This window comes from Lepidochelys kempii, chromosome 3 (genome assembly GCF_965140285.1).
Source record: "Lepidochelys kempii isolate rLepKem1 chromosome 3, rLepKem1.hap1, whole genome shotgun sequence".
NCBI classification, from domain to species: Eukaryota; Metazoa; Chordata; order Testudines; family Cheloniidae; genus Lepidochelys; species Lepidochelys kempii.
In genome coordinates this window covers 63126548-63149222 of record NC_136382.1, presented here as the reverse complement: position 1 = coordinate 63149222, position 22675 = coordinate 63126548, and the positions used below count along the sequence as shown (strand labels likewise).

The following is a 22675-nucleotide window of genomic DNA, read 5'->3' as shown; positions in this document are numbered from 1 at the left end:
CTTCTAGATAATCACGAGTTTGAGACTGGCCTGTTGGTAAACTGAACACCTTATTTTAACATACAGGGCCTGATTTCTTCACTCATGCTGAGCATTTCTAGCTCCGAGGGACCTCGCTGGGAGTTGGGGGTGCTTAGCTGCTCCGACAACGTATCCAGAAGAGAAGTAGAGCTGTGCTCTAAGGCATTTGGCATAGGATTAGGAGAGGTGAGTTACAGTGTTAGTTCTGATGCTGACCTGCTGTGTGATCTTGGACAAATGTCTCTGTACCCCAGTTTCTCCATCTGTTGAAGTGGTGATGACACTGACCTATTGCACAGAAGTGTTGGTTAGCTTGTTAATATTTGTTAAGCACTCGGAGATTCTTGAGGGGAAGAAACTAAATGAATATCATTCTATAAAGACACCTCAGAATTAAGGTAATTCCAGCTGAAGACAAGTCACAATAGAAGAAAATCAGTTCAACTGGACAATTAAGGCCTCGAAGCTGAAATGTAGTCATTCAGTCTGTTTCAGATCCACTTAGTAAAACACGTTGCTCAGAGGCTCTTAGCACTTTCTCATGGGAGAAGGGATAGGGCTGGTGGGAGTGGGGCCTGGAACAGGGCACGCTTTGGCCACTGACACCATACCCATACTGAATGCTTACCTGACATGTTCATTGCCTGTGGTGCTTCGTCAGGAGAGCAGCGGGAGCCCATGCCTCCTGTAGAGAGCCAAGCCCAGCAAAGGAGATGCCAAGGTCAGATGTGAATTAAACTTGCTTCCAGGTTCCTGCTGAGCCTTGGGCTAGTCCCCAGACTGGCTCTGTGTTAATAGCAGAAATGTTATATTCCTGAGCTACAGGTAGGGGACCCAGCACTAAGGAGAGGAAATCCTAGGAACGGGACTTATAGCCACAGCACAAAGGAGAAGAGGGAGGGCTGTAGGCAAGGGCAGAGCTGAGCAGAGGCCTAGCCCAGGCTTATCACTTCATTGCTGACGAGAGAGAGAGAGAGGCCTTCAGAAGGATGAGGAGCAAACTTTTCTTTACTAGGTGCAGTCATGCTCCGGTCTCTTCTCTTGCTGGAAGGTTTGTCCAAAATATAGTGACACTTCACCCGCTGCAGTCCCCAGGCAACTCCATTCCAATATGTCACAGGCTCTAAAGGACAGTCTGTTCCCTGTCCTTGCTACACATTTTGTCAGCCACTGATGTGTGTTGCTAATACACAGAACTGTAAATGACAGTCAGTCCTGTGACTGTTGCCTAAGACTCCTGATGTCTTTCTTTTGAAATGCTGGCATAAACAATCAGTGGGCTGTGATCCACTCTGATTCAATGCTTTGACACTGTTTTCCTGTTACTGCGACCACTGCAAACTCTGGAATATTCATAATTTTATTTTTAAAGCTGACTTTCCCTACCCAAAACACAAAATCCTAGTCCTGCAACCATTCAAACACATTTCTAAATTTCTTCATAGGTAAGAATTAGTTGATTCAGCATCAGACATGGCAGAGGGAGTAGATTGAGTGAGCACCTACTATTATCAATGCCACGCCGGCCCCTGATTAATCCAACTTGGTTTCTGCTTGTTCTAATATCTTTTTAGGTGTTTTTATTGTCATTGTTTATTACAATTATTAAATATTAACAGTTAGTGCAGAGCCCTGACTGCTTATACTGAGGCTTATGTATAATATCATTATTAATAAAAGTGATCTTCTCTTGTCTCAGCCTGCTACTCCACCTGTGATGGCCAGTGTATCTTGTTCACCCACACCTGTGTCTGTTGCCTTTTTCCTCTTTGCACTGTACTCGGGGAAAATCCTCCCCCTCCTGATTCACCAAAGCACCAACCTTCCCACTATCAAACATAGAAATAAGTTAGTTCTCTCTACTGCCAGTCTCTCCAGTTGCTGTGGTAGAGTTTAGCTGATGTGGTTAAGCCTGTGCTGAGGAGGGATACTGGGTAGTATTCTGTACACTTTTCTGAGGACTGAAGTTCTTTCCAACACATTTATGTTGCCACATTTTGCTTCTGGTATATGTAAATATTTATGTTAGGAGATAAACTCCAGTTGAATTTGTCCATACCTTTAAAAGAGTCACCATTTACTTGGTGTATTTCCAGTATCCCATCCTTTTCTCTTTTCAGATTCTTCTTCTCCTTCTCTCTCTTCATCACTTTGGAAATATTCCGATGAACCTCAGTCCTAATCTGAATCACCCCGCTACTTTAGATTTGAGCCCTCACGCAGCCAAGTAATGCACCTCACTCATTACATGCAAAACCTCATGATATTCCAGTCCCCTGGCCTTACACAGCTCTTTCAATGCACTTCCCTCTAATCTATTTCTAGGCCCACATATAACTCTCAAATACACTTCAACCCTAACCTGTAACATCCCCTATTATTTCAGTACTTGTACCCTCCCAGGTTGTATGTGGCCTGGTTCAAGCCTCTGTAGCTGCTAAGTCACACAAAGTAAAATGATTTGTTAGAATTGTTACTAGCAATTGGGCTGAGCTACTGAGTTCAAATACAGATCTGGATCTGAGATCTTCAAAGTTCAGTGTGCTAGGCCACAGTGTTCTGGTTTGTGCCATCTCAATTATTTACTATTGATGACTGCCAGTGTGCTCAAAACATATATGAAAATGTGGTCACAGCTCTAAGTAGCTAACAAATTGATTGTGATTGTCCTTAAATTTTTATGACAATTTGAAAATATTTCAAAATGAAATTTATCAAACTTATAGCTGCTAACTAACAGGACCTATGAGTAAAAATGTGTGCATATATAGGAACTCTCCTAGAATTCCTCACATTCACAAACTAACTTCTCCTGACATTTCTAATCCAAAGTTTTTCCTATTAATTACTTTACAAATCCTTCAGGTCTATGTAATATGAAAAAAAAAAGAACTGATTTGCAGATGGGACAAATTCCCCTTACCTCTCTTAGTCCAAGTTTGACTATCAAGCTTGGGAGGTGGATGTGACTGGGTCCTGGCCAAATAAGTAAGAAGTGTTAATTATCTGAGAGAGGTGTGAATTGGTTGTGGGTTCAGAGTATAAACAAACTCATTGTTGCAGTCAAGGAAGATAGAAGTATTATTACTCCTACCCCCACCACTGGATTATGCTCCTGTACTTGGCAGTGGGTGAGAGCATTTATTTTTAAACCTTGGGATTTCTCTTCCAGTTGGAGTGTAGTTCCTTTGCCAAGGGCATTTAGCCACAGCTACTAATTGAGATATTAAAGCACAGTTCATTTCTGCCCACCCAATGTTTGTTAACTAAGGGGAAGATGCCATGGTCCTCTGGACAAATCAAGGGATAGTCCCAATTTCCTGTCCACCACTCCTGCTTATGTGCAACCAATTTTAATTTCTTCCTGAGAACCATTACTGAGCACACATGGGCTGCTGCCTGCCAAAATGTTCTCTTGGTAGCTAATTCACTGACAAAAGGCACTTCAGAAAACCAAATTCTGACTCTGCCTCAGTTACCAGTGATCCCCAATTCCCAACTATAAGCAGAGTCTGTTTCAGATGGCTATACCAAAGCTGTGCTCAGACATATCAAGTGTGTCCAAAAGAGGGGCTGTTAAACGTACCCTAATGAGAGGTATTCCACCTCCAGTCATTTGAAAAGAAATGGCTGTTGATGCAGCTTTCTAAGCAGCCAGTATTCCTTCAGGGTCCTCACTGAATAGAAAGTCATCCATAACTCAAGCTACAAATCAAAAGATGTTTTGTGCCAGTAAAGGCATGTGGCTGCCAAACTACAGCAGAGAGCTGCAATACACTGAGGACAGAACAGCCTGATGAATTATGTGTATCAAAAGCTTTAGTAAAGCTTTTGATATGGTCTCCCACAGTATTCTTGCCAGCAAGCTAAAGAAGCATGGATTGGATGAATGGACTGTAAGGTGGATAGAAAGCTGGCTAGATCGTTGGGCTCAACAGGTAGTGATCAACGGCTCGATGTCTAGTTGGCAGACAGTATCAAATGGAGTGCCCCAGGGGCTGGTTTTGTTCAACATCTTCATTAATGATCTGGCTGATGGGATGGATTGCACCATCAGCAAGTTTGCGGATGACACTAAGCTGCGGGGAGAGGTAGATACGCTGGAGGGTAGGGATAGGGTCCAGAGTGACCTATACAAATTGGCGGATTGGGCCAAAAGAATGATGAGGTTCAAGGACAAGTGCAGAGTCCTTCACTTAGGACAGAAGAATCCCATGCACTGCTACAGGCTGGGAACTGACTGGCTGAGCGGTAGTTCTGCAGAAAAGGACCTGGAGATTACAGTGGATGAGAAGCTAGATATGAGTCAACAGTGTGCCCTTGTTGCCAAGGAAGCTAATGGCATATTGGACTGCATTAGTTGGAGCATTGCCGGCAGATCGAGGGAAGTGATTATTCCCCTCTATTCAGCACTAGCAAGGCCACATCTGGAGTATTGCGTCCAGTTTTTAGCCCTCCCACTACAGAAAGGATGTGAACAAATTGGAGAGAGTCCAGTGAAAGGCAACAAAAATGATTAGGGGGCTGGGGCACATGACTTACGCGGAGAGGCTGAGGGAGCGGGCGTTATTTAGTCTGCAGAAGAGAAGAGTGAAGGGGGGATTTGATAGCAACCTTCAACTACCTAAAGGGAGGTTCCAAAGAGGATGGAGCTAGGCTGTTATCAATGGTGGCAAATAGCAGAACAAGGAGCAATTGTCTCAAGTTGCAGTGGGGGAGGTCTAGGTTGAATATTAGGAAACACTATTTTACTAGGAGGGGGGTTACCTAAGGAAGTGGTGGAATCTCCATCCTTAGGGGTTTTTAAGGTTCAGCTTGACAAAGCCCTGGCTGGGATGATTTAGTTGGGGTTGGTCCTGCTTTGAGTAGAGGGTTGTACTAGATGACCTCCTGAGATCTCTTCCAACCCTAATCTTCTCTGATTCTGTGTGATCCTGAGAGTGTACAAAAAATGTGAGCACACATTTCTGCACTGAATCCTGGGTATGTTTTGTTCCTTTTGTTTAAGGACCACTGGGCACGTTAATCTGTGCAGAAAGGTCTAAAAGAGTGAGACCACATCCTTGTTGCTGGATGGAGAGAGGATCCTCCAGGAACTGAGAGAGGGTGAGGGTGAGGGTTCAACAGCATCTGATATGGCATTTCCACATAAACTCTTCCTCTATAATTCCTCCCTTTTTCTTAACCTTAATGGTAGGGCTCAGAGAGAGTTCAGACAAAACAAGAACCAACCTGAACCTTCATGCTTTGAAAAGATTTAGTTATAAATTAACTCATGTTATTTGTTGTTGAGGAAGTGCTCAAACATTGTTCCCATGCTATTGCTGGCTGTCCAGAAATTGTATGGAAGCCTGTTTTCAGGAGAGTTCTAACTTTTCCTTTAAAAAAAAAAAAGACGAGGTTTGGACAATCATTTGAAAATGTAGGTATCTATCGCAGCCATTTGAAGCTTTCACCATAATTTCTGTTGGTTACTTTCATAGTCCTGCATCATAACTTACCATGTGGTCAACTAGTTCATATCTATTCTCAGGGAATCTGTTTGAAATCTCTCAAAGTCTGGATCTATAGGTCTATATTAGATCCCAAGTAACTTGTTGAGGGAGCTGTGCAGCTGAGGATCAGAAGATTCTGGTATGATGTGACAGCCATGGAATTTTGAAGTGTGTATAATGCCTCTGATGATATTTTAAGGCAATGGTTCCAGTAGTGGCCCATTCAGGAGCTGTAACCTATTCCTGGCACCTATTATACAATGAACCTTCCCTCTCCCTAGGGATATGGTACAGTTCATTATGTGAAGATCAACAGGAGACATTCTCCCACACCTAAATTTGTGCATTTCCTCAGGGTGGGGTCAGGCTTTTCCTCACTTACTCCTCTGCCTGCCTAGTTGGAAGCACATGCCTGAGCTGGGCAGTGTAGGTTAGCATGCTTTAAGCTCTGCTCTAATGAAGCCTATCTCTCTGATTCCATCCCACATCCTTACTTTGGCCTATCAGAAGCCTCCTTTTATTCATGCCCCTCAGTAGACAGAGGCACATTGTCTGAGTCTGTATTACTGTCATGTTTTTTAATCACTCAGACTGGGCATAGGAGTGACATGGCCACTAAACCTTTTTCTTCTCTTCCCACTCTTCCTCAGACAGGTCCTCTGAGCTCACGAAAGCAAAGTGATAAAAGACAATCTTTATTGCTGTAAATCTGTTTCCTCCCATCCCTCCAGTTTGGATTGGGATGAGACTAGCAAACTCCTATCCTCACGGGATCCTCAATGGTATTTAGGTGCCTACTTTCCCTTGATTCATTGACTTCAATGGGAGGTAGAAGCCTAAATACTTTTGAGGATCTGGGCTTAGGGTACATCTATACTGCAGTTAGACACTCAAGGCCGGCCCATGTCAACTAACTGAGGTTCCTCGGGCTGAGATTCACTGCACTGTTTAATTGTGGTGTAGATGTTTGGGCTCAGGCTGGAGCCCAGGCTCTAAGAACCTGTAAGGCGGGAGGGTCCCAGTGTTTGGGCTGCAGCCAAAACCTGTATGTCTGTACCACAATTAAACAGTCCTTTGCCCATGCCTGGCAAGCCTGAGTCAGCTGGCATGGGCCAGCCCCGGGTGTCTAATTGCAGTGTAGGCATACCCTTAGAGGCATCTCTAGCTGGGACTGAACTATTCACATGCACCTGGTTTATCCACTTCCCAAAGTGTCCTTTCAACAATGAGACCACTATCTTATTTTCATTTGGCCACTTCATTATGATCTTTGTGGCCTCCCCCTTGAGCTGATCCTTCCCCATACAGAGGATCTCTTCCTTTTCATTGGTTCTGACTTGCAGATGAGCTCGCCTCCCGAACCAGTTCTCAGCAGGCTTCTCACTCATGACAGAGTGGGAGAGTTTGTTCACTCTATTGAGGCCTTATTTATTTTCGCAAGATCCATATGGTTTATTTGAGAATAGATTTGGGCTCCCTTTGCTTTTCTCAGTGACCCAAAGTGAGGTTCTGCTAAGGCCCTTAGTGTATAAGTACAACAACCTGATACCCTAGAGCTATTGTAACTTTAGTGTTCTTGGCCTGATGCTACTCTAACACTGTCTGCACGAGGGAGAGTGCTTTAAGCATCTTCCTTTTCAGCCAGCAACCTAGCTTTGAGGTTGTGAGGTTAATGAGGTAGGTTAACACTCAAACACAAAGCTATATGCTCACAGCTGATGTGGCCCTACATTTGTGTGAAATACTGGCCCAATCTGGCTCGGATTCTAGCCCCTGGAGTTGGGCCAGTTGCTAAGCATGGCCAAGAGTGAGACAGGTCAGTGCTCTCTGAATCCATTATCCATGCCCTTCCACAGAACAGTACTCAGACATGTGCATGCAATAATCAGCACTTAACCTCTCTGAAGAACAGGTGCCTCCAGCTGGGTTTGAGAGTTGAGGTGAGCCTTCTGTGGCATATATATGTGCTGTCAAGGCACTAATGAAGGCTGCCTTTGAATAAGGTTGTCAAACGTCCCACCCAGATGAAGGTTACAGCTACTTGTCTGGAATCTTTCTGCTGCTATATATGGTAAGAAGGGTATGTAGCTTCATACCTTTGCTATATGTGAGGACCTCTTTCCTCTGTTTACAATCAGCTGAGCTTCTCATGGAAATCCCTTCTCTGCTTTCAAATCCTGCTTTATTAACATTATCTCTAAAATTCCAGCCTATGTATACTAGTCTTAAATCTCTTCCATTAACCCTAAATTAACTACATTTAAAAAAGCCCTCTTTCTACCATGTTTCCTGGCATCATTTTTGGAGATAATCTACTGTTCACTGCCCCTGATTTTAGTTCTTTAAACATAGCGAGGGTATATTAACCTCTTGCTAGGACTAACAGCATTTTTCCTTTAATGCCCTAAAATGCACAAGTGGTCTTAGCCACAGGATCCCCTTTGTGATGATGTCATAAAGTGGCTGCTCTGTTTTCCTATCAACTGATTAAAAACAAACAGAAGAGATCTAGAAGGTTCTGTGCTCTTCCTCCTTAGCACTCCCTCACATCCTGTTGAAGCTGCTTTTGATGTGGGTCTGGTAGGTGAGTTTCCCACATCCTAGCTGTCCTCAGGCCTAGATATTTGTCAGGGTGCACCTTTCTTTCCCTTGAGGCAACAAAGGGACTTAGGGTAAAAATGTCAAAGATAGCTTTGTATACCCCGGCTACCTGACTGGGAATCACAGCTCTGTCTGAGAAGCTGTTGCCCAAGTCTTTGTTGTTACTGCTGAGCTCCTGCTCTCTATTAAGCACTACTACAGCTCAAGGTTACATTTTTCAATGTTTGGCATACATTTTTGTTCATCTCTCCATGTCAATACCCCCAACAAATCCAGAGTTCCTACATTTAAGAGTATTTCTATGAGGATATTGACTCAGGAGCCTAAGTAATTTCTTATTTATACTAATAATGAATGTTGTGCCATTTATACATTCCCAACTTGGTCCCTTTTCTTCTTTCCTTTATTAAGAATTTTAATTAAAAATTTGGATCTAAGAAGTCTGTGAGGTAACACCCCAATAACTCACTTACCAAGTAGTAGGTGACTATTAGAGACTCCTAGAAGCCACTGGGTGGGTTGGGTGTACCAGAAAAGGGATTAGGACGGACTTTTCTTCATATGCATATGTGACTTATGAGAATGATTAGAACTAGGGACTCTCTTTTGGCTCAGGGATGCCTACAGCGTAGTAATGTAACTTTGGCATTTTTTCATTTCATTGACACAGAACACTATTTCTCTGTGGTCTAAGAGCACTGCCTTTGAACTGACACAAGCTGATTTTGTTGCCATTGTTTTCATGTGTTTCCTCCTCTTATGGCATTTATACTGTGTCCTAAGGGCAACGGCTGTCAGGGTTGTGTTCTGTTTGTGGAGTCTGTATGCTGTGAAAAGAATGCAATAGCAGTCCAGATACATTGATGAAAGCCAGAGTTGTTGTGTTGTCAGAACAAACACATGTATCAAACGGACTGTCTTAGCTGCCACAGATCTCCTCAGACTCTCTTCCTGCATCTACTTCTGTCTCTGCGCAGGATCTTGCAGATATTTTCCTAGAGAAAACTGACAAAATATGACATGACTTTCCCCCTCCCCTCATCTCACCTTCTCTTCCCTCTTCTCCTCCTATAGTTCTCTGCTCCTTCTCCCAATCACGGACACAAGTTTGTTTTTTTTTCTGCTATTCTCCTCCTCTAACCTCTCCACTTGCCTCAGTGACCCCATTCCAATCCATCTTCTGATCTCTCTCATACCTACTCTTATGTGCTCCCTTACTCTAACCCCTCAATACAAGCCTGCTTTAGTCTCTCCCATCATTTTTTTTTTTAAAAAAAAGCCACCCTTGATACCATAACCTCCCCAACTACTCCCCAATCCTCCTCTTATCGCTAATATCATTGATTGCATTGTTTACCATCTCTTTCTGGAGTTTCTCTCCTCCAATTCTATCCTATATCCTGTCCAATCTAGCTTCAAATCCATACACTCCACTGAAGCTGCTTTTATCAAAGTCTCTAATGACCTCTGTTATGCGGTTTGGAGTGGCTTCTGACTGTGAATGCCAGCCTCAGGGCAGTCTGTCAAGAAGGAGGGCAAAAGCCCCAAACTGGTTGTATGTTCTAGAATTAGATTTCACCAACCCAATAACAAGTGTGAACTCCTAAATCCCTATACCAGTCTTATCATGGAGTCACAGACAGTCCCTTTGGCACTCCAGTCTATTTTGCCACCCAGGCAAGATGGACTTAGTGATAGTCACTTTGCACCAAAGATCACAACCATATTCAGGTTACTCCCAGTCCCAAAGGACCAGTAACTTACCCCATGTCAACTGTATTCAGTTCTCAAACCAGAGACAACACTTCTAGCCAATCCAGTAACCAACTAACTAAAGGTTTATTAAATAGGAAAAAGAAATGAGTTATTTCCAAAGCTAAAGCAGGTAAATATACACACACAAATGAGTTAGGTTTCAAAAGGTAATAGAAACATCTATAGTAAGCAGGCTCTGTATCCTTTAGGGCTAACCCAGGCAAAACAGTTGAAGACTCCTTGCTTATGCTTCAAGCAGCATAGGAATAATAAATTCTCCTTAACCGGCATTTTTATTCCCTTCCCCCAGCGTTCAAGCTGTGATGAGATGAAGGTTTGGGCACTTCCCTCTTCAGGGATGTGGGGGAAGCAATCAACAAAGTCTTTTGTCCACAATGGCTTGTCTGATGGCTGTAGACTTCTTTTGTTTGGGAGGAGATAACACCTCTGGTGGTGAACTAGTACTTCATACCAGGTAATGCTTCTCTCCTGACTATGGGGGATTTACAGCCTTAGCAAACATTTAAACACTACCTTGTAACATGGGGTACGGATATTATAAGTAGGATTAATACATGCAGCATCCTACAAACACATTCTTATAACTCTAATGTCTATTTTAACTGTACTAACACACAGGTGAGCCAGACTAGTTTCCAGCTATGTATTTGCCCGAGCTCAGTGAGGCCAGGACCTTTGGCATGAGGTGGCACCTGGGCTGCCAGCAGCATAACCTCTTCCTAGCCATGGTCCAGGACCAGTACACTCTCCTATGCAATGATGCCTACAGAAAAATTGACAATGGTTAGGCTGCTGGTGTGCTGAATCCGATGTCGGTCAAAATATATTGTGCATCTTGCATGGGCAAATTCCCGTATGAGTAGTTACCTTCTGTGAGAATATATAATGTCTGAATGCAATTGGAAAATGCAGTGCAAATGACAGGGTAATAAGCCAAGGAACTTCATTGTCACCTTCTAATTGAAATTAATTAGAAACTGATCCACCATGTGCGTTGCATAACAGAAGAGACTGCTTTCCCTAGCCATTACAGCAATTGGCTCAGGGATGTTTTAATTGAAAACAGGTTTGGGTGGACGCTCATCTTTTCGCACTCCAGACACCCATGTTTATTGCACAAAAATATTCTTTCTTTACCCATACAACAATGCTAACCTTTCCCCAGCACCACTCCAGAAGTAGTTTTCCTCACTCTATATCGTATCCACAAGCACGATGTTCTTCAATACTTGTTGAGAAGGAGCATTCAGAACAGATTCCTCCTCCATGACACCATTTCTTGCAGTATCTATTACAACTTGGCATTCATGCATCAAGGAGAGCAGCTCACATAAGGCTTTAACAGACAAGATGTTGGGTCTCATTTTCAGTTATGCTGAGGCCATTTTATGCCACTCTGACAGCACAGAGGTGAAAATGGCATCATGGGAATTGTCCCTGTGCAATGGGCCTCACACACCAATGTAGAGCTGGTGAAAGGGCTCTGCTCCCAACCACTAGCATGGGAGGAGAATCATGGGCGTAGCTAAAGTGAACTACACTATGATTATTCTCTGATATGTGGGGCCATAGGAAGTGAAGCAGAAGTTAGAGCAGCCCTGGAGCTGCTCTGATTTACAAGAGGGGCCAGACAGGCCCTTGTCTGACCCCAGAATGTGAGCAGCAGATCGGGGGGCTGTGATGCTTTGTGGTTCACCCAGACCTGTAAGGGGTTCTGTCGATGCCTGCCTGTAGCCCTGGATGCCTCTGTGCTGTGCAGCTTTGTCTTAGAGCCCTGACACCAGCAGCATGCGAACAGCATAATGGTCTCACCTGGGCTTCCTTCAGCCCAGTTACTGCTTCCAGGATGACCCCAACAACCTTTCCAGTCCAGAGTCTCACCAAAACCATCTCCCCTGCATTGACCAGCCCCTCTTACTGGATGCTCACAGAGGTAATGTGACAGATTTCTGTTACCAATCTGCCGCTGCATCAGGTGATCAGGCTGACGCTGCAGGATTGTTGGGGGGGGAGATGACGAAACACCAGGTGTCCAAATTTTAAAGCTTTATTAATAAATAACAACAGCAGAGTGCTGGGAATGCTCCCACATCACTCAGGGAAGAAAGAAAGCGCTAACGCCCTAAGCCCTAACCCACTTTCATACTCTCACACGGAGTACCCAAGACTGGCCAGGCCTGGGTGTAATGTCAGAAGAAGGGGGGGAGAAGGATGGACGGGAATGGTGTCCTGGGCCCAGGTCGTCCAAGGATCCGCTGTTGATCTCCGAGTTGCTCCAGCTCTCAGGAGGGTTTTAAGTCCTGGGCTCCTAAGACCGGGGGGGGGGGGGTAATTCCACTCAGAGACCTCTGGTTCTGGTACTCTTTGTGCCAGTCCAAACTGGCTTGCTGTGGCCTCCCCGGTTTTCCAAAACGTCCCGGTTCTGGAGACTTTGTTTTCCCTTCTATTGGCCTTCGCTGTCACTGTCTCATTTGCTCTCACTGTTCTCGCTGCTATCTCTGCAGCTCTGCTCAACTTAGTTCTCCTCTTCTCATGGCTGGGCAGCTGCTGACTTCTTGTTGAGCCTATGACCTTGGGCCGGGGCCAGCATCTATCTTCACACAAGCTAGCTGAAGTGTTGAGTTAACCCATTCTCTGATCTTCTTTCTCTCCCTCCCGCCCCCCGGCCTCTCATATTCTGCAAAGGAAACTTCCACTCTCCACTCACACACCTTTGACCCTCTCCAAAATGCTTTGCGATGCTTGCAACAGTGTTAGCCATATACAATGCTGATCTGCCTTCCCCAGAGACTCCCTGAGGGAGGGTGGGCCACAGGGGTGTGACAGTAACACCAAGTTCACTGTCTTCAAAGAGTCAGTACGCACAACCGCTTGTTAGCTCAGTTGGGGTTAGACATTCCACACACAACACTGAGAAGGTTTGTAGTAAAACTAAGAGTAAGTTTATTAACAAAGCTCATAGGTATAAGTGATTTCAAGCAAGAGGGAAAGAGATATCAAAGGGTTGCAAACCAAACAAAAATAACCCACTTTCTATTGTCTAAAACTTAATTGTAGCAAGATATAGCTTGGCCTAATGTAATTTCTTACTCTCACTGAGCTGTCAGCATGCTCCATGTTGTTTGTAGATGATTCATCCTACTAGACTCTAAAACATGATGTCAGAGAGGATCCACAACTTCCCATACAGCGTTGTTACATATACTTCACACTGATATTAGTGACCAGTGTGACGATAGTTTTCCAGTGAGATATTACAAGACACCTTTTAAATAATTATCATGACCACAGTGTGTGAAGTGTATTGAGTTGGTCAGGCCAGCTAAGCTGTACAGTTACGTACCAGGGAGGCCCTTGCCATCTGGCATTGGGGTGCTCTTAGGTTTACAAGGGCTTAACAAGAAGCTTTATTAGATTGCCATAAAGCAGGGAATGATTAATTTTTCAGTTTGATCCTCAAAGGGATGAAATTCTCTTAGAACCCAGCCATTGTATAACTAACAAGAAAGCCTCCCCTACCCAGGTTGTGGAGTACTTACCTGGGGTGTTGGTGGCTCTTTGTCCTCCCTGTATAGATCCCTTCACTGTAAATGAACGGTCAGCACATAACAGTACCTAGTGACAGATTTTACTTTTATTCTTTTAGATCCCATGACAGCAGTCTTCATCTGAACCAACCACTCTCCACTCCAATATGATGTCATAGACACTGTATGACCACAGTAGAGCATGAATTCCAAACCATAGGGCGTTCAGTAATTTAAAATAGTCTGCATTCCTCAGAGTTTATATCTTATTCTTGCTATTTAACTATAAAATGAGTTAAAGTAAAACTGAACTTTTTTACTGTATTATATGGTTTAAAAAAATCTTTAACTTAATTAAAATCTTTGACCTGGCATTTGGGTCATTCAACATGTTATGTTACAGCTCTTTGCATTTAGACTATATATTTGCAGATAATCTTTTAAGAGGAATTGTTATGAAGTACTGTACTTCCCTAAAGGAGACACAAATCAGGAGAATTATATTTTGGAGATATATTGTTAAATGCAGGAAACAGATTTACAGGAGAAATTATTCTTCATATGTGAGATCAGTAAAGCATGACAACGTAGATAAACTATAAAGACCTGAATGAAAAGCTACTTAAGATCATTGGGAGCCAGTAGATAAGGCTTAGTATTCTGTTTTTTCTGTTCCTTTGTCTCTTATTTTTCTATTTAATAATTCTTCATTTTTACCATCTTTTGGTTCCAAAACGTGTTTAGTGAGGAAAAACTACTCCCAAGATAGCTGGGGAAATATGATATTTAAATACTGTTAATACTTTGTAGAAATGTACTTCCAAAGATCTCAAAGCACTTGAAACTTTAAAACTACTGTAAGGCAACTGTGTAAGTTGGAGTATGTCATTATGAGCCACCATGATGTTGGGGCTGAAGAATGGATTTCAGTCCCCTCATCTGTTGCTCGTGATCTCATTGTTTTTCATAGCAATTCAGTACAGTATTTCTTGTCACATTGCATCTCCACAGTCTAGTACTGTCCTGGGCTTTCTGTCTATCTTTAGGGCCTCTGGTATGCAGGAAGTGGGCCATTTAGTAGGCAGAATTAAAAACAAAGTGGGGTAGAAATTGTGACATTTTCTACATTTTTATCGCCATTTGAGAACATAAAGAATGAGGCTCCCATAAAGGTTTTAAGGGCTCTGTTAAGTAAAATTTCTAAAATGTGATGTGCCTTAAATTCCTAGAACTTGATTGGAATGTCCTCAGATATTATGTATTTTTTTCCAAAGAATTTGCCATCTTGGTACTGAAAACTTCTTAGCAAAGGCATCACTTATGAAGTAATTTACTGTACAGTGGAGAAATACAGTTTGAGACAATATGATGGCACTTCTTTATAATAAGTGTGCACGAACTAGGAACTAATCAATTTACATTGTAAGCTTGCTTAAAATTACAGGGGAGACACACGTCAATATCAGCAAACGAAATATTGATGAGAACCCTTTTACTTTACCTGGAGTGACTGGGCAGTTCCCAAAGGACTATTTATACTGCCATGTTCCACTTTTGCATGACATCTAGTTAGTCTTTAGCCTCCACAGAAATAAGGAAACAATTCTTCTTAAACGGTACTAGATTCACTATTGATGAAACCTCTTTCGCTATATGAAATTCCAAATAGGGAAGGTGGGTTTATTTTCAGCCTTTAACAGACTGTTGCAGTTAATCATGTACATCAGGCAAGAGACTTGGTTGCTAAGAAAATCTTTGGCCTATCTCCATGGGGTTTATGTGTTATTGACAGAAAAAGTACCAAATGGTGTGAAATGCATCTGTTAATATGAACAGTGGAACTTTCTGAATTAAATATTTTTCTACAGCACTTTTGAGTCACTGCAAGCTTGGGACAAAAATCATGTACTTGCTGTCAGTTTGAAGCAGGGATGTTTCACTTTAGGAAGGCCATAGCCTAAGTAAGGATCAAAAAACTCTTTGGCAAACAAAGTATAGGGGATTATTTGGTTCTTAACACACAGCTACTGCCAGTATCATTCATTAGAGAGCTAAGATGGGGGAAGGTACTATCTTTTATTGGACCAACTTCTGTTGGTGAGAGAGACAAGCTTTTGAGTTCAGAGAGCTCTTCTTCAGGTCTGGGAAACATACTCTGAGTATCATAGCCAAATGCAAAGTGGAACAGATTGCTTAGCATAAGTAGTTAGAATATTGTGCTAAGGGACCATTCCAGGTAGAAGAGCTCTGTGTGGCTTAAAACCTTGTCTTACTCACCAACAGAAGCTGGTTCAATAAAAGATATTACCTCACCGACCTTGTCTCTCTCATATCCTAGGACACAGCGACAACTACACTGCATAGTATCCTTACCTGTGACAGATCCTTAAATACAGAAGGAGTTAAAGGACACAATTTATAACGTTGGATGTCTAAAGTCAGGGCCTCCTAAGTCCATATTTAGTGCACTTTTGAAAGTCAGGCCACTTATTTAAGTGCTTAAATATGGTCGTAAGTAGCCTGACTTTCAAAAGTCCTGGGCATCCAGAAACTTTTGGGGGAACTTATTTAGGTGTCAAAAATTGGACTTAGTATCTCCTAATTTTAGGCAAATCTTGAAAATCTTGGCCAAATTCCAGACAAATAAGTGATTACACTGTCACGATTTTTGAAAATTCAGAGATCCTGCAGGTCTCTAGTCAAAACAGGAGGACATATTACTTACTGAAATTTGCTGTCCAGCTGCAGTGAAATACTGACCAATGAGTCTATGCGTAGCACATACTTTTCAGAAAGAACTACATGAAAATTTCAATCTACAACTTATATTTCAGAAAATTCCATCGAAAGAGAGTAGTACTTTTCCTGTGAGTGTGAATGACCATTTCAAACCAATTGTTTAATTTTGTTTAGAAGCATGACTACTTCTTCTTAAAAATTATATTTAAGAATCAGACTGGATTATATCTGGAGAAGGAAAAGCCGTGTGGGCTCACAATACCGCTGGAGACCATATGCGTATATGGCACACACGTCAAGCAGCAATTGTCTCCTGCAGTGTTTTTCTGTAGCACAAAACTTGGAGTTTGGCTTTCTTTCACTCAAATAGTCCTTTACAATTACAACCTTACTATGGGAAAGTCAATAAGTGGTTCCTACAGAAGATCAAATTAGTATTTACTAGGAATGAAACAGGGCTCTCAAAGCATATTGGGCATAGCACTAAAATGAAATGCTATTGCATACAAAAAAGTTTAGAACCAGACTATCTTCATATCTTTGCAATGTGAATACGGTACAACATAAGGAAAATATGTTATCAACCTGACAGATGCATCCTCCTATCTAGAGAGTCTGTTCAACCCTAAACTGCTGCTAAATCCCCTTAAGCCTCCCTGAGAGGTTTCCTCACCCGTTAAAGATGGCTGTGTAAAACTCAGAGCTTGTCTACATACAAAATGGAAGACCAACAAATTATGAAGTGTTTACCAATGAATGCTGCTACATGGCCGGCAATCACATGGTCACCAAAATCTTTGGTGGGGCAATAAGATCGCCAATGATGGACATGAACTGAATATCCAGTCAGACTGCTGTATGGACCCAGCTAGAGATTGATTCAGGTAGCACTTGATCTGCAAAGAGGCTACATCCATTTAGGATTTGCCTTGATAGTAGTAAAGATGATGGATAGTTAAAGTGGTACAACACTCCACTACTGCAGATGCTGTTATTCTGGTATAAATGTGCTTAAACTGGTATAGTTATGCTCGTATGGAAAGGGGAACAAATTATACCTTTGCAAGGCATATTTATATCATATGTCTGGGTCAATGCTAGGAGTTTTCTGGTTATAACTATATCAGTAAAATAATTGCACTGCTAACCAACACAGTTAGACTTTTACAAAATCTGGATAAAACAGCTTGATTTAGCCTCACATGGCTGACTTTTTGTCTCTGAATAGGCTGGCCTTGTGTGCAGTAGGGTTACAGCTTTCTGTGTCTGCTCCATGCCAAAAAGCCATACAAGTATTCTGTTGAATAAGACAATAAAGAATTCATAGTAAATTCTAAAGGGATCTCAAAATTTCCTGAAATTAGCCAGCCTTTTGTGGGAGGTTTGATGGCATTCACTCAGCTCCCACGACATCCCATGGAACCCTGTGCCAGGATATGAACTAGATTTGCAGCAATTTGTCACTGCATGTTGAACAGCCAAACCACATTAATCTCAGCTCTGGCATGGATTTGAGTCCAGGAGTACCTGGCTCTCAGTTGCTATCTGTCTGAAACAACAGGACAGCTAGCCTCTGCTGTCATATACAGTAGCCTCTGGATAGTTCTTATGTGGGCTCTTAACAGCAGCAATCATCTGAGCACCTACGCCAGAAGCCAGGGCCATCCCTAGGGGTATGTGGGGCCCGGGGTGGATGTGACGGACCCGTCACTTCCAGGACTGACCCGTCACTTCTGGGACAGACAACATGGACCAATCGCACCGGCCCATGGGGCCCCCCAAAGCGCAGGGCTCAGAGCAGTTGCCCTGATTTGCTGTATCCTAGGGACGCCTCTGCCAGAGGCTAATATGGCCAATGCAAGATCATAGGTAAGAGCAGGTGACCCTGTTTGGATATGTCTACATGGCAACGTAAGCTCGGGGATAGTGGCACTCAAGTCATCTGATTCTGGGTTAGAGAACCCAGGGCTTGAGTGTCCACACTAATTGTTAGCCCCATGTTAAGAATTGTCTAACCCAGGCTTGAGCCTGAGGCTATGATAGCCACACTTCAGCATGCAGACCTGAATCAAACCTACTATATCCCAGACTCCCTAGCGCTCAGCTGAAACGTGGCCACTCTGGACTTTTGGACGTGATGTTCTGTGGGAAAACTTGACTGTCCATCGTGTACATTATAGGAAGTTTGAACAGCCTGCTGAGCAGTCATTTCGGTCAGTGTGCCCCCAGCTTCCAGTGCCAGCCACAAAAGTGTCACTTTAAAGAACTTCTCTTGCTTGCGTTTTCGCTCCTGTGTCAGGAAATGAGCAGAGATTCCATGAGACGCTAGTGAACATTTCAGTGGCATTTTCTGACCCATCAAAGGCAGCTAACACAGCTTAGGATGGAGCAGGAGGAGGAGGAGTACCCAGGCACGGCAGACTCAAACTGGCTGCTGTTTCTCAGTACGCTTGGTACAGCCTCTGATGCTCTCTGTGTGGACTGGTGCTTCTGGAGCAGGGCCAAAAGCACAGGCTGATGGGACCACATCTTCACGCAGACCTGAGATGACCAGCAGTGAGACCAGAACTTGTGCATGAAGAAAGCTACATTTCTGGAGCTTTGTGAGCTCCAGTCAAACCTTTGTCCTGACCCTCCAGCATAAAGACAAACACATGAGGCCAGCCCTGCCAGTCAAGAAGTGGCTGCTATAGCTGTCTGTGAGCTGGCTACCCCAGATTGCTACTGGCCTGCTGCAAACCAATTTGGTGTTAGAAAGTCAATTGTGGGTAAAGTGGTGGTGGAGGTATCTGAGGCAATCAGGGATATGATTTACCCCAAAGTGTCGGGCATAAAAGATTCCGGAGGCAATTTCTGGCTTTGAGAGAATGGGGTTTCCACTGTCCTAAGGCTATTGATAGGACTTGTGTCCATAGTTTGCCTTTTTCAGGGAGCACATGAGTACATAAATCGCAAAGGGTACTACTCCATTGTTATGCAGGTCCTCATGGACCACAGAAGGTGATTTCTTTCTGAATGTCAACATGGGCTGCACTGGAAAAGTTCACAATGCCAGGGTTTTCCACCGATCAGGAATCTATATTAATGGACCGTCTGGGACACTATTTCCACCAAATGACATTGTCATAAATGGAGTTACTGTCCCCACCATTATTCTGAGGAAACCTGCCTAAGTCCTTTTGCCTTGGCTTATGTCAAGGTTCCTCCCCCACTCTGAACTCTAGGGTACAGATGTGGGGACCTGCATGAAAACCACCTAAGCTTACTTTCACCAGCTTAGGTTAAAACTTCCCCAAGTACAAATTAATTTTATCCTTTGTCCCTGGATCTCCACTGCCACCACCAAACTCTAACTGGGTTTACTGGGAAACGTAGTTTGGACACGTCTTTCCCCCCAAAATCCTCCCAACCCTTGCACCCCACTTCCTGGGAAAGATTTGGTAAAAATCCTCACCAATTTGCATAGGTGACCACAGACCCAAACCCTTGGATCTGAGAAGAATGAAAAAGCATTCAGTTTTCTTACAAGAAGACTTTTAATAGAAGTAAGGAAATCACCTCTGTAAAATCAGGATGTTAGATACCTTACAGGGTAATTAGATTCAAAACATAGAGAATCCCTCTAGGCAAAACCTTAAGTTACAAAAAAGACACACAGACAGGAATAGTCATTCTATTCAGCACAGTTCTTTTCTCAGCCATTTAAAGAAATCATAATCTAACACATACCTAGCTAGATTACTTACTAAAGTTCTAAGACTCCATTCCTGGTCTATCCCCGGCAAAAGCAGCATGACAGACAGACACAGACCCTTTGTTTTTCTCCCTCCTCCCAGCTTTTGAAAGTATCTTGTCTCCTCATTGGTCATTTTGGTCAGGTGCCAGCGAGGTTACCTTTAGCTTCTTAACCCTTTACAGGTGAGAGGATTTTTCCTCTGGCCAGGAGGGATTTTAAAGGGGTTTACCCTTCCCTTTATATTTATGACAGCTTATGACACCGTACCCTGATTTTAGAGGCCCTGGCAAAAGACGGTTTAATTACACTCTCAGCACAAATGGTGGTTGAATGTGTTTTTGGCAGATTGAAATCCCATTGGAGATGTTTGCGAATCTGTTTGGTGCCAGTGTCGTCAATGTTGTCCGCACTACTGTGGCTTGCTGTGTTCTTCATGATCTTTTTGAAGCTGGAGGTGAGCCATTTCTCCCTGGCTGGCCCTAGAACAGCGAGGGGCCACTGAATCGGTACCTCAGCCAGAACGTGCACTGACCACAGCTGGATGCACCTGGGCAACAGAAGTGGGAGCACACAGTATCCCTGACATTATGGACTTGCATGGCCCAACAGAAAAGAGCAAAGAGCACCTTTATGACTATGCTTAGTGGGGGGGGGGCGTGATATGGAGGCTCATTGAATGTGGGGAGGGCTGGGGTGCTTGGGGAGGGGTGTGGAATTTTAGTGCTAAGCAATGTACTTATGAATAACATGACTACTTACAAAATGTGAGGGTTATCATGGAATGGATTGTTGTAAGGAAGTGACTGCAGTATGAATGGCTGTAGATAACGATACTGAGGGATAGTCTCTTTGCATACTAATTCCTAAGTGTCCCCGATCATGTGTTGTATTATTTTGAATACACTTCGTATGATGTGACACAATGGTAGAAATAAACTTTCTTGATTAAGTTAAAAAACTGTATTTATAAAGATATATTAGAAAAGTACAACATTCACCCATTCCTAGGCAGGCCAGCTGCCATTAACTCACCAAAACCCCAGTATCAACAGAACCTTCCGGGGGGGGAAAAAAAAATAAAACCAAAGTGCATGAACAAGTGCAGACAATGAAAACCGTGTACAAGACAGAAACCCCCTACCCTGGCATGTGCCTTGGATACTTGCTCTCTTTTCCCAGTTTGCTGTGCATGTGAGCTGTGGGAGGGAGGTGGAAGCTTCCACAGAGGAGGGAATCCATATGGAGGACTGCATGGGGTAAGGTTGCCCTGTCCAGCTGCTCATGGAGTCCGATTGCATGGGCCAGCCAGCCACAGAGTCTTCCAAGCTGCTTCTGAACTGCAGCACAGGGTAGCACGCAGAAGACTCAGGCTGTGGAGTGGGTGACACAGCAGGAGCCACTACTCTTGGATCATTACTGACATAAGCCAAACAAACAGCTCTTTCTGCTGAGCTTTGTCCTCCTCCCTTAGCTGCCATTCCTGTTCCAGGAACTGTGAAGCAGGTGCCTGCTGTCATGTTGAAATCCTGTCCTCAAGCTGTGCAGCCAGCCTGAACCTTTCCTCTGGCCTCTCTCCATGCCTTTCCTCTGGCCGTAAGTCCCTCTGTCTTTGGAACTGGACCTGCTTGTGGGCCCTCTCCAGAACTTCAATGATAAGTTCACCATGAAAATGCTTCCTCTCAGAATGGTCCGTGATGGTACCTTAGGCCAGACTTCTGCTGCAGCATGGGTGAGCTAGAATCATAGAATAACAGAGTTGGAAGGGACCTCTGGAGGCCATCTAGTCCAACCCCCTGCCCAGAGCAGGACCAATCCCAACTAAATCATCCCAGCCAGGGCTTTGTCAAGGCTGACCTTAAAAACTTCAAAGGAAGGAGATTCCACCACCTCCCTAGGTAACGCATTCCAGTGCTTCACCACCCTCCTAGTGAAAAAGTTTTTCCTAATATCCAACCTAAACCTCCCCCACTGCAACTTGAGACCATTACTCCTTGTCCTGTCATCTGCTATCATTGAGAATAGTCTAGATCCATCCTCTTTGGATCCACCTTTTAGGTAGTTGAAAGCAGCTATCAAATCCCCCCTCATTCTTCTCTTCCGTAGACTAAACAATCCCAGTTCCCTCAGCCTCTCCTCATAACTCAGGTGTTCCAGTCCCCTAATCATTTTTGTTGCCCTTCGCTGGACTCTCTCCAATTTCTCCACATCCTTCTTGTAGTGTGGGGCCCAAAACTGGACACAGTACTCCAGATGAGGCCTCACCAATGTTGAATAGAGGGGAACGATCACGTCTCTCAATCTGCTGGCAATACCCCTACTTATACATCCCAAAATGCCATTTGCCTTCTTGGCAACAAGGGCACACTGTTGACTCATATCCAGCTTCTTGTCCACTGTCACCCCTAGGTCCTTCTCTGCAGAACTGCTGCCTAGCCATTCGGTCCCTAGTCTGTAGCTGTGCGTTGGGTTCTTCCGTCCTAAGTGCAGGACTCTGCACTTGTCCTTGTTGAACCTCATCAGATTTCTTTTGGCCCAATCTTCCAATTTGTCTAGGTCCCTCTGTATCCTATCCCTGCCCTCCAGCATATCTACCTCTCCGCCCAGCTGTGGAGGTACTGCAGCCAGTAGTAGCCAAGCGGCCTGAAACAGGACAAGGTACAGAGGGTTAAGCCCAGTGCAGGAGCACAGAAAAAATCCTCATGGAATTTAAAGGACATAAAATGTTACTTTTACAAACTGAACTTCAATATATTATGAGAGGGATGCTTCAGACCACAGAA

At 43.7% G+C, this 22675-nt stretch overlaps 1 protein-coding gene across 3 annotated transcripts in view; it reads left to right on the top strand.

Moving 5' to 3' along the window:
- LOC144930410 (uncharacterized) overlaps positions 1–22675 on the top strand; it is a 45577-nt gene that overhangs the window by 8275 nt on the left and 14627 nt on the right. For all 3 annotated transcript variants that reach the window (XM_078852123.1, XM_078852122.1, XM_078852121.1), the window contains one exon: positions 67–207. In XM_078852123.1, coding sequence (XP_078708249.1) covers positions 85–207 — 123 coding nt within the window. In that variant the 5' untranslated portion in view covers positions 67–84. The remainder of the gene's footprint in view (positions 1–66; positions 208–22675) is intronic.